We start from the raw sequence: 12,798 nt of genomic DNA, 5'->3' as shown, positions 1-12,798 counted from the left end.
TGTTTTTTGAATAACTACCACGCTTTTCAAAAGGTCACCAGTTTGATCATGATCAATTTTCTATGGCCACATACACTTTTGGAATCAATTGCCATGCTAATTTTTTGGCCATATTTTTTTGGTAAAAAACATGGCCTTTGATATAGATTTACTATCACGTTTTTAAAGCATAGTCATTGTTTTCATCCTATCGTGACACTTTCAGCCCATCACTATGGCCTGGTTTCTGTCCGTAGACAATATCTATAGTTAAAAGGAACCACTCAAATAAAGTTGTTAAAAATATCTTTTTTTAAAGATATTTTTTAATAATTAAAATTTAACATATATACCTTTTTAAAATATATTATTTTTACATGACGTGCTAAAGGTTAGGGTGTTACAAGAAAAATTAAATAAAGGAATAGAATTTAGGATTCTCAAAATTAATATATATAATAAGAGTATTTTAGTTATTTTCTAAAATAATGGTAATGTAATAATTTTTTATAAAAAAAAATATTAATTTAGATCCGTTCAAGATTTGATTTATCATTTTTTTGTCAAATTAATTTGTCTAACCTAATTTTGACAAAAATAATACAATTTAATCGAGTAAATGTGTTAAATTTTAATTACTTAAAAATATCTTTAAACAAAGACATTTTAGACATCGTTATTTAAATAACTATGCTAAATCATGAAATTTAATTAAATCATTTATTCCTGTAAGATTCAAAGTTTTAACGTAACAGTAAAGGACCTATAATTTAAATGAGATAGATATATCCATGATCATATATGATTGAACAACTTCGTTAAGGAGACAATAGAAAATCTAAACAATTGAATATCGGATGGTAGATTTAACTCAATACATATAAAAATAAAAAGAGGCTTGTTATATATACAAGTCTTTTTGGCATACAAGTCTATACAAGTCAGTCAAGGCTAATAAAAACAACTCTCAATTTAAAGAGCGTGTAATCATACGCTTCTTCAACTTTGAATAGCGCAAAATGAGAAATGGTTCTTTTTCAACGTTTGTATTCCACGTTCTTTCTCATGCTCCTTCTCCCTCTTCTTCTTCTTCTCCTTCTTTTTTGCATTCCTCCTCATTTTTCTTCGAATTCCTTCTTCTTCTTCGCATTTTCATCCTCATCGTGGTTCTTTTTATTGTTGTTGCATTTTTTTCCTCCTCCTCTTTCTATTGATTTTACAATATTATGTATTTTTTCTTTTTTGTTTGATTTTTTCTCCCAAAAAGAATTATAAAAAAATGAAATAAGAAGATGAAAAAGAAGAAGAAGTAGAAGATGAGAAGGAGGAAGAGAAAGAGTTTTGAATTATACTGAAATTATCAGAATAAAAATACACCAAAATATCTTCGTGTTACACCCAAGTTTACTGCAAATACAAAAAATATTTCCTCTAATGCTACTTTTTTTTCTCCTTCTTCTTCTTTTTTATTTCTTTCTTTCTTTTAGTTAAATGAATGTAAGTTCATCCTCTTCCAATTAATTTTACAGCACTATGTATTTCTTTTTCTTCTTTGTTTGATTTTTTGTTTTTATTTCTGTTAAGAGAATAAAACAAGAAGAAACTTGAGAAGGTAAAACAAAAAGGAAAAGATATGAATAAGAAAAAAAGGGAAAGAAGATGGTGATGATGATAAAAAAAAAGAAGAAGAAGCAGTAGAAGATGAGGAGGAGGAAGAGGAAGAGTTTTGAATTATGCAGAACTTATCAGAATAAAAAAACACCCAAATATATTTGTATTATACCCAAATTTGCTACAAATATAGAAAAATATTTCCTCTAATGCTGTATTTTTTCTTCTTCTTTTTTCCTTAATTTTTTTCTTTTAGTTAAATGAATGTAAGTTTATCATCTTTCAAGTAATTTTGCAACATTATGTGTTTCTTCTTCTCCTTCTTTGTTTGATTTTTTTGTTTTTATTCTTGTTAAGAGAATAAAATAAGAAAAAACTTGAGAAGGTAAAACAAAAATGAAAAGATGAATAAGAAAAAAAGAAGAAGATGGTGATGATGATAAAAAAAGAAGTAGTAGAAGATGAGGAGGAGGAAGAGGAAGAGTTTTGAATCATGCAGAACGTATCAGAATAAAAATACACCCAAATATCTTCGTATTACATCCAAATTTGCTGCAAATACAGAAAAATATTTTGTATATACCTCAGCCACTTGATTGGATTCAAAACATTTCATTTTCATACTCTTTTCTTTTTTAACCGGCTCCCACCCCCTACTTTCATCAATAATCATCACACTTCACCGTCGCTGTTTGGCTGGCCACATATTGTCACCGACGTCGCTTACCTCCCAGTAAAACTTAAAGTTAAAAATAATCATTTACATACCTAATAAATTAAATATCCAGTATATTTTAATTATATATAACTAAATCCGATCAAATCAAAATAATTATCCACCTAAGAATTAAAATAATCATATGTATATCAACTAAAATGATCATTCTAAACTAGTTATTAAAATAACTTCACTGAAAGGCTGTGTTGAAACAACGCAATCATGGCATTAACTGTGGTTGCAGTGCTTCGTGGTTTCATGGCGCAGCTGCCGTTGCTATGCAACACGCCAATTGGAGATTTCTGTCTAGTCATTTGTTGGTAATCCTTCGGTTAAAGGTTGATTTCCAGCATAACCCTTTACCCTCTGATCTCAGAGGCCGATGGGGATAGGTTAATAAGGTAAGGCTTGATGAGGTATTTTTATATTTGAGTGTTTTCATCTGTATTCTATAATGATGATGATAATTGTTGACTCTAACTTTCAGGTATGATTCTCATGAATTTGCTAAGCCTGTTTCTAGTAAGGAGATATGTATCGATGATATACATCTAAGTTCATATGACTTGGAATCGATTATTGTTACGAAAGAAAGGTGGCGCCAAGTGACACTTCGGCGGTGTCGGCAAAAGGCTGCGGCGGCATTGATACGGCTGGCGGGATGCAGCAGTGCAAGTGAGAATTGGAAAATAATGATGACAAATTTTAGATGTGTATCAGAGATTATGATAAAATGAAAAAGAATTGTAAATAATGTAAATGTGTTTAAATATTAATTTTAATTTTTTAAATTTAAAAATTTAAAATTAAATAATTAATTAATAATTTATTTTTTAATTTTATTTTTTAAATTTATTGTTCACAAATACCATTGTTTCTCATATTTTTTGGGTATGTCTAAAACTAGCTCAATAATTATGTGCTTATTAAACAAACCAAATTTATATAGGCCATTAGATTTTATTAGATAAAAATCAAAGGCTAATATAAAAGAAGAGCATTGATGGATTCTAATAAATATAGAATATCTAGTACATAAATAAATACTTTAAATGACAATATTTTAATACACAATATTTTAAATAACAATAAAATCTTGTATTTTTAAATAATTAAATATAAAATATATGAGTAGTTTTTATTTAATAAAATTAATTATTATGCAAAACTTTTTTATAATATTAAAAAATTATATTAAAATAATATTTTAAATTGTAACATAAAAATATAAAATAATTAAAATTTTATTTTATATTACTTGACAAATAATTAAATTATTATATTCAAAATTTATTAATTAATTACTTTTGCTAAAGATATTATTATATAATTGTTCATACCCTGGCTCAACGACAAAGGCCCAGGTCCAAATAAAAGGCCTAATCTGAAGGATTAAGCCTAGCTAAGTACCGACCTTCACGTAAGAAGTCGGTATCAACCACGACTTGCTCTAAAGAAGTCGGACATGAGATTAGCTGGCAGATAAACAGAAAAAATTTATTGATGTTAAAAATTTTAAAAAAAGTGAGTAAAAAATTATATTATAATTTGATTATTTTTTATTTGTATTTAATTTTTTAATTATTATTTTTTAGTTAATTTTAATTAATTTTTAAAAAAAAAGTTAAACAGCTAGTATTTTGTACCCACTTTAGTTGGCGGGACGGGTCAACCCATCCCACTTATGATGCGGGCCTAGGTGGGGCAGGACGGGGCAGCCCGCATTACCACCCCTAATATATATATACTATCTAGTAACTTTTTTATATATTAAATAATTATAATCATATAATAACATTGAAATCAGAAAACATATTGAATCTGTTACTGTATATCAATTTAAAATATCATTTTAATATAATTTTTTAATATTATAAAAAAATTTTGCATAAAAATTTTATAGGTTTGGCGAATTTTTTTAATTTAACATGTTTCAAATCCTAACTCGTCTAATTACCTGAGGATTGTCAGTGTACTTATAATGGTAAACCCATAGCTACCGTTGGGATGGTTCCACCTTTTAAGGAGGATAACCGTCCCTTTATCTTAGGGAGGTTGAGATTTGACTTGGGGAGTGGGTTGAAAGATTTTAGAGGCAGTTACTTATTTGAATGAGTGTTATCTGCCAGTTAACACTCTTTACCGACTTCCTAGCGTTGGAACCGACCTCCTATGCGGATGTCAGTTGCGGGGGAAGGCCAACCTTACTGATGGGGCCTTCTTAAGGTGTTTGGATCTGGGCCTGGACATTGGGTTAGGGTATGAACAATTATATAATAATATTTTTAACAAAAGTAATTAGTTAATAAATTTTGAATATAATAATCTAATTATTTGTCAAGTAATATAAAATAAAATTTAATTATTTTATTTTTTTATGTTACAGTTTAAAATTTTATTTTGATATAATTTTTAATATTATAAAAACTTCTTGTATAATAATTAATCTTATTGAATAAAAATACTCATATTTTTGTGTTTATATATTTTATATTTAATTATTTAAAAATAAAAAATTTTATTTTTGTTTAAAATATTATGTATTAAAATATTACCATTTAAAATATTTATTTATGTGTTAAGATATTTTATATTTATAAGAGTCCATCAATACTTTTTTTTTATATTAGTTTTTAATTTTTATCTAATAGCATATATAAATACGGCTTATTCAATAAACACGTAATTGTTGAAGTCAGTTTAGACGTACCCATTTTTCATCATCGAAACATGCCAAACATTATTAATTACACTGCACGTCATATAATAATAATAATAAACTAGGAAGAAGAGCTGGTTGACACCGAACATTATTGACAAATTAAAGAGCAAGTTGCTTCAATATATTCAGGTTGATAAATATTAGAATACTATTAAAATTTATTATATTTGATCCCTAACGTTTTCCATATCGATTTGCGGAAATACAGTATTTATATGTATAATTGTATATCAAGAAGCTCATACATTATTCTGCACCAATTAACATAGAGCGTAATCATCATAAAGGAGAGTAATATCTTCAATTTCGAATCAACACCATGGACTTCGAAAACCTCCTCTCCCAACCAGCCATATTCACTATGGCTCTGCTATTCTTCTCTCTCTTTGCTCTTTCATTTCAATCAAGAAGCAGGCACATCCACAAAGCCCGAGCAAGAAAAGCACCACCAAAAGCTGGTGGAGCAAGGCCGCTAATTGGGCACCTCCACCTCTTAGGTGGCCCACAGCCACCGCACATCACCTTGGGCAACATGGCCGACAAATATGGACCCATCTTCACCATAAGCATCGGCCGCAAGAATTTATTAGTCGTGAGCAACAGCGAGATAGCTAAAGAGTGCTTCACTGTGAACGACAAAGCTTTCGCTGGCCGCCCTAAAATGATAGCCTTTGAAGTTCTAGGGTACGACTATGCCATATTTTCGTTCAAATCCTATGGCCCCAGTTGGCGTAACCTCCGCAAGACGGCCATCATGGAAGTCCTCACCGGCCACAAGATACATATGAACAGTCACGTGATGTTATCGGAGGTGAAAACCGCAATGAACGATAGTTACAATAATAGCAACAACAAGAGTATGGCGGTTACGGAGATGGATAAATGGTTTGGCGAGATTACCCTAAACGTGATGTTCAGGTTGGTGATGGGAAAGCGTTTCACCGGTTACAGTGAAGAGAACGAACGAATCCGGAAAGCGCTGAGGGATTTCTTTGATCTCGGTGCGTCGTTTGTGGTTGCTGATTCAATTCCGTGGTTGAGATGGTTGGATTTGGATGGGGGAGAGAAGGCCATGAAGAAAACGGCGAAAGAGTTGGATGAATTTGTTCAGAACTGCTTAGAAGAACACAGACTTAGCAGAAATCATGGCGCAGAGCCTGATTACATGGACAAGCTTATTTCCAGTATCGATCAAGGCTTCGACGGTCAGGACGTTGATACTCTAATCAAAGCTACATGTCTGGTAGGCTGATCATGTTTTGGTTAATTTAAAAATTAAATCTGTTTTTAGAATAATTAAAAATATTGATTAAAAAATTTAAAAATTAGTTTTTTATATAAAAAAATTAGATTAATCAATTTAAAAATAAAAATTGTATAAAATTTAATTTAATTTTAATTAACCGATTAAAAACTAATTTTTAAAATTTAATTTTAATTAACTATTTTTTAATAATATAAATATAATTTNATTAGTTAACCAAAATATAATTATAATTTTTAATTGATTAATCACAATTTGATTATTTTATGAACACTCCTAATGCCTGGTACCTACCTATTTCCTTTTACCAACATCGATCTATCTATCGTAGTGATAATAACATGCTTCTTTGTAATTTCTTTGCAGACATTAATTTTGGCTGGTACAGACACCACGACAGGGACACTTAGTTGGGCTCTTGCTTTACTTTTGAATAATCGCCAAGTTCTAAATAAAGCTGTTCATGAATTAGACACACATATAGGAGCTAATAGAATGGTGATAGAAACGGATCTAGACAATCTTGTGTATCTTCAAGCCATTGTCAAAGAAACATTCCGCTTGTACCCGCCTGTGGTGCTCAATTTGCCTCACGAATCCATGGATGATTGTGTGGTGGGTGGATACCATATCCCTGCTGGCACACAACTTTGGACTAATATTTCAAAAATGCAACGAGATCCTGCTTTATATCCTGATCCATTAGAGTTTCGACCGGAGAGATTTCTAACAACTCACAAAGACATTGAACTTACGGGTCAGCACTTTGAATTGATTCCATTTGGCGCAGGAAGAAGAATGTGTCCTGGAATGTCATTTGGTCTTCAAATGGTGCAGTTAACACTTGCTAATGTGCTGCATGGGTTTGACATTGTAACAGCCGATGGAAAACCAGTTGATATGGTTGAACGTGTTGGGATAACCAGTGTCAGAGCCAATCCGCTCAAAGTAATTCTTACACCACGTCTCTCTACCCAAGCTTATGTTTAAGATCGAAGGAAAGCACAACAAAATTTATGAGAAAAATACTACTTCATTTGCTGTTTTCTGTTAAATATTGTCAGTTATAAATTATTAATAAGTGACTATTTAATTTCATGTGTAAAGTCACCATTAATAATAATATGTTGATTCCTGTGACATCTCTAATACAGAGTCCTAAAAGTTTAATGCACAGCATAGTATTGTTATTAATATTATTATTATTGTTATCATTGTTAGAACATATTTTAATTTGATGTCAACCTAAAGAGTTTAATTAGTGCATCTTGTAAATACCTGACAAAACCACCTCTTTAAAACAAAAGACAAAACAACATAAAGCAAGTTTTCATCGAATCTATAAGTGTGTGTTTGCATAAAATTGATTTTGTAAACTTGATTTTGATCAAAAGTAAGTTTGTGTTAAAGTGATTTATGTTTGGTAATTTTTGTATCAAAATAGATTATAGTAAAATAAATGTTGTATGGTTTATACCATTCAAAATCACTTTTAGATAAAAAATTACTAAAATGAACATCAATTTAAATTTTTTTATATTATCCTATTATTTTAATTTAGATATTTAAATACATCTTATTAGTTAATTTTATAATAAAATTAATATTTACTTACTAAAATAAAAATAACATATAAAAATAGATAAAATATATTTTTAAATAAAAATAAAACAATATAAATTTTAGATATATATATAAAAAAATATTTAATCAAATATGTTACATTTTTTTAAGTATTCAACGTTCATGATTTTATTATTATCTATGATTAATTTTTTATTTAATTTATCTTTTTTAATGGAATCATAATCTATATTATAAAAAATTACACTAAAACATAGTATACGAGAATTATATTTATAAAAGAGAATACTGAAAATAATAAAAAAAATTAAATATTTACTTTACAGTGATTGAAACAAATCTAAAAATTTTTGATGATCTTTTTATATAATATATTTTTAGTATTTTTGGTACTCGTTTTTTAGTATGTTATAATTTTTTATTATTATTATTATTTACAGTTAATTTTTTGTTTAATTTACTTTATCTAATAGAATTAATAAATTATATTATAAAAAGATAATAACAAACATAATACACAAAATTACAATTATAAAAATGTATAATGTCAAACAAATAATTGAAAAAAATAAAAATAATAAATAATAAAAAATAGAACTCATATAAATAGAAACAACAAAAATTTTATAAATAATACAATAACATATACAAAGGATAAAGTTGGTAAAAGGTAAATAAATTGTTAGTATCTATGGTTAAAAGTCAGTTAAGAAAACACAGAAGCTCAAAATAGTCGCTTCTTGTAAACGTGGTTTTGGCAGCAAAATCACTTCTACGTTCATGAGAAAAAAATTTGTCAAACCAAAAATTAAAGCTTTCAAGAAATTTAAACGTGCTACTTCTTTTCGGATTTCCCAAACACACCCTAAGTCATCAAAACCAACGTCACTGCTACCGACAGTGCCTCATGCCTCCTGACTCTAACTTGTTCTTTTGTGACTGTGACTGTGATAGCATTCGTTCTTTCTTTAATTTGTCCGATTAAATCTCACTAGAACCTTTAATTTGTTGGATTCATATCACCCTCCATGGCTAACCTATCTTCTTACTTCTTCCAAATTTTATCATTTTAAAGGAATTAGTAAAGAAAAAAATTAATTATCATATAATTTGTAATTACTAATAATTTTTTTTATATAAACCGTAACTTTTTTTTTTTGGTTATAGATATAAACCGTAACTAATCTACTTCTTTTTTGGAACAGGCTAATATTGCCACACCCTAGTAAGTTGTTTTTTGTTTTTGTTTTTCGTCAGGACACACCCTGTAAGTTGTACGTTTCACCTAGTCGTACTCATGATACAAGTTTTTTTGGGCTAAAGGTTCAACCTTTTTTTTCTGTCGGGGTGTTATAACTAAGCCAGACGAACTGAAGCCAAAATTTGGGTCATAGAGCCCAATATGAAGTCTGAGGCCTTTGAAAAAATTATTTTAAAGGGCATTCTCAATTGTTTATTGTTAATGGAATCTGATTCTGCTTAAATGATGTGAAACCTCCGCTTCTGATTCTTGATTGCACCTCGAATGGCATCCCACCGCCCCATGTCCCCCATGCATTTCATTTTTATATTTTCCTTTTTCTCAAAAGATAAAATCAACCATGTAATTCCCAAAAGAAGGTGCCACATCACCCATGCCACCCCCACCCGTACCATCTATATAAGTAACCAAACACTTCTAAACCCCAAAATATTATAGCTAGCAATTTGAATCAGTTTCCGTACTACTACTACTACACTACTTAGAGAAACAACGAGAGAAAACAAGAAATGTCTTCCAACGACAAGAAAGTTGAAGTGAGCAAGGGCAGAGAGGAAGATGAAGCAGAATTCGAGAAGGAAGAGTCGGTGCCCACTGTGACAAGCAAATTGTTCTTGAAACCAAGTGAGAACCAGAAGCCTGGGAATATGGATAAAGAAGTGGTTCTGCGGCGAATTCGTCACCGGAGAAGGGTCAACAAGGTCCGAGCCGCTGTGGGCTCCTTTTTCAGCTCACCTTTCTCCACCGACCACCATAGGAAGTGGGTCGACGATCCATTTGCCGCCTTGTAATTTGTAGTTTCCAACCCAACAATCTTTCTAAGTTTGTATATTAGCTTCAGGGATTAATTAGCCTCTTTCTCTATTTAGTTTCTGTTAGTTCCTTCCCTGCGGAATTCAAGTTGGATATATTGTATTCGTACATTTTTACAAGGTTCAAAAAAATGGTTTTTTTTAAAGATATTTATATTAAATATTATTATCGGATGTATTAATAAATTAATTATTTTTTATTTTTTTAATAAATCAGAATAAAATTAACTTTTTATAACAACAACAGTATATTTAATAGTTATTAGATCTGGTGGATCTGGCCAATTTGGCCAATTTACATAGTTCGGATTGGATCAAATTTTTTTTTTTGGTTTTTTCTTTATTTTTAAAAACCATGTCGTTTAACAACACTAAACTCTTACCTTCGTCTCTTAACGTACTAGACTAAAGATGGAGTTCTCTCATTCTTGTCATTGTAGTTCACTGCTGTGGCATCCAAACTTCCTTCATCTCTCGGTTCCGGTCTCTGTCATTGTCTTTGGTATCGTCAAGCTCGTCGTCGTTCTCTCATATCGGGTCTCTCTCATGGTCTCACGTGCCTTTCTTGTCTTCGTTGTCGCCGGCGACAAAAGCAGCAGGTCCCAGCGCTTCCTTTTCGCCGTCAATTTCCTTTGCGCAACCGGAAGTTGGTCCTAATTTGGTGAGTTTCAACAAATTTTCTTGTTCTTTTCTTTTCTGTTTTGTTGCTATCTTTGATTTTGTTGCTACAAATATCAATGAATTAGTCTCTTTGTCGTTGAAAATAATCACCGACATGAATTTGTTACTGAATATGAACCTTGAATAATTTGTTGATGAAAATTCACTGAGTTAATTTTTGACATAAACTGGCGTTTAACGCCAGTTCCATGTTGCATTCTGGCGTTGAACGCCAGAAACAGGTTGCAAGTTAGAGTTAAACGCCAGAAACAGGTTACAACCTGACGTTTAACTCCAGAAATAGCCCAGGCACGTGAAAAGCTCAAGTCTCAGCCCCAGCACACACCAACTGGGCCCCAAAAGTGGATTTCTGCACTATCTATCTTAGTTTACTCATTTTCTGTAAACCTAGGTTACTAGCTTAGTATTTAAACAACTTTTAGAGATTTATTTTGCATCTCATGACATTTTTAGATCTGAACTTCGTACTCTTTGACGACATGAGTCTCTGAACTCCATTGTTGGGGGGGTGAAGAGCTCTACTGTGTCTCGATGAATTAATGCAATTACTTCTGTTTCCATTCAAACGCACTTGTTTCTATCTAAGATATTTATTCGTACTTAACCGTGATGAATGTGATGATCCGTGACACTCATCACCATTCTCAACCTATGAACGTGTGCCTGACAACCACCTCCGTTCTACATTAGATTGAATAAGTATCTCTGGAATTCCTTAATCAGAGTCTTCGTGGTATAAGCTAGGATCCATTGGCAGCATCCTTGAGAATCCGGAAAATCTAAACCTTGTCTGTGGTATTCCGAGTAGGATTCAAGGATTGGATGACTGTGACGAGCTTCAAACTCACAAGGGTTGGGCGTAGTGACAGACGCAAAAGGATCAATGGATCCTATTCCAGCATGAGTGAGACCCGACAGATGATTAGCCGTGCGGTGACAGCGCACCTGGACCATTTTCACTGAGAGGACGGATGGTAGCCATTGACAACCGTGATCCACCAACACACAGCTTGCCATAGGAGGAACCTTGCGTGCGTGAAGAAGAAGACAAGGGGAAAGCAGAGATTCAGAAGACAAAGCATCTCCAAAGCTCCAACATATTCTCCATTACTGCGTAACAATTACTCATTTCATACTCTTTCACTTTTTACAATTGAAACTAAAGAACCCTATTGGTATCCTGACTAAGAATAATAAGATAACCATAGCTTGCTTCAAGCCAACAATCTCCATGGGATTCTACCCTTACTCACGTAAGGTATTACTTGGACGACCCAGTGCACTTGCTGGTTAGTTGTACGGAATTACATAGTGTGAGTGTAATTTTCGTGCACCAGGATGTAAACCTCGTAAAATTAGCAAATAATTAATCAATAAATTAATTTTTAGTAAAAAATTAGAAATGTGAATTTTATAGTTTAATAAGGTAGAGCTAATTAAAATAAGAATTTTGACACTAATTTTAAAAAATTTGGCCCAAAATTGAGCCGAACAGACCGAACCGAGCAAACCGAACCCGTATTAGGCCCAAGGCCCAACCCACACTCCACTTAACCAAGTCAGCTCAGATAATTTCTTCCTTATTCCTAGCTGTTTCACGTTGGAAGAACACAAGAAAAGAGAGGGGAACGTTCCAAAACCCTTGGTTCCACTTCAAATCACCATATCTTGCTACTCCGAGCTCCGATCATCGCATCGTTTGCAGCCACGCATCCGCGGCGTCGAGCTCTACAAAGCCCGGTGTATAATTTGGTAAGGAACTTCCATTTTTGTTCTCAGCCTCACCTTCCCCAAAATTTTCAAAAAATTTATAAGTGAGTGTTGAGATTTTTATCCTTTTATGTTATAGGATCCGATTAGCTTGAGGAAAACGTTCAATCTTGCTTCATTGATACTTGAGTAAGGTGAGAATCCTAGAACCCTAGCTAATTCATTGATGAAGTGTATTGGGTATTGAATTATGGGTATGTATATGTGATAAAATGTGTTAGGTGTGTATATATATGTGATATAAAGCAATTGAAAATGTTGGAAGCTTAATTGGAAGCTTGGAGTTGGTACTAGTTGCTGAATTTTGGTGTTGAGGGCTTGCAAACTTGTCTAAGTGGGTTGCCTTGGATTATACGATGAAATTGGGCAAGATATGGTTTAGGTTTCTCGTATTTA

At 31.7% G+C, this 12,798-nt stretch overlaps 2 protein-coding genes across 2 annotated transcripts; both read left to right on the top strand.

The window, feature by feature from the left end:
• The first annotated feature begins 5,267 nt into the window (after positions 1-5,267).
• On the top strand, positions 5,268-7,468 carry LOC107460449 (cytochrome P450 CYP82D47). The gene is made up of 2 exons (XM_016078812.3): positions 5,268-6,273; positions 6,661-7,468. The coding sequence occupies exons 1-2, from the start codon at positions 5,350-5,352 to the stop codon at positions 7,282-7,284; spliced, it is 1,548 nt and encodes a 515-aa protein (XP_015934298.1). The 5' UTR covers positions 5,268-5,349; the 3' UTR covers positions 7,285-7,468.
• Positions 7,469-9,386: 1,918 nt separating this feature from the next.
• LOC110274446 (uncharacterized) lies at positions 9,387-11,025 on the top strand. Its single transcript, XM_052253555.1, has 3 exons — positions 9,387-9,926; positions 10,392-10,612; positions 10,817-11,025. The coding sequence occupies exons 1-2, from the start codon at positions 9,649-9,651 to the stop codon at positions 10,606-10,608; spliced, it is 495 nt and encodes a 164-aa protein (XP_052109515.1). The 5' UTR covers positions 9,387-9,648; the 3' UTR covers positions 10,609-10,612; positions 10,817-11,025.
• Positions 11,026-12,798: the final 1,773 nt, after the last annotated feature.

This window comes from Arachis duranensis, chromosome 8 (assembly GCF_000817695.3).
Source record: "Arachis duranensis cultivar V14167 chromosome 8, aradu.V14167.gnm2.J7QH, whole genome shotgun sequence".
Lineage (NCBI taxonomy): Eukaryota > Viridiplantae > Streptophyta > Magnoliopsida > Fabales > Fabaceae > Arachis > Arachis duranensis.
Note: the sequence above shows the minus strand (reverse complement) of the source record. Positions and strands in the feature narration are given on the sequence as shown.

Coding starts and splice junctions, on each gene's coding strand:
- LOC110274446 (XM_052253555.1), top strand. CDS start 9,649: ATGTCTTCCAACGACAAGAAAGTTGAAGTGAGCAAGGGCAGAGAGGAA. Junction 9,927..10,391: donor GACGATCCATTTGCCGCCTT/GTAATTTGTAGT, acceptor TTGTCATTGTAG/TTCACTGCTGTGGCATCCAA.
- LOC107460449 (XM_016078812.3), top strand. CDS start 5,350: ATGGACTTCGAAAACCTCCTCTCCCAACCAGCCATATTCACTATGGCT. Junction 6,274..6,660: donor TAATCAAAGCTACATGTCTG/GTAGGCTGATCA, acceptor ATTTCTTTGCAG/ACATTAATTTTGGCTGGTAC.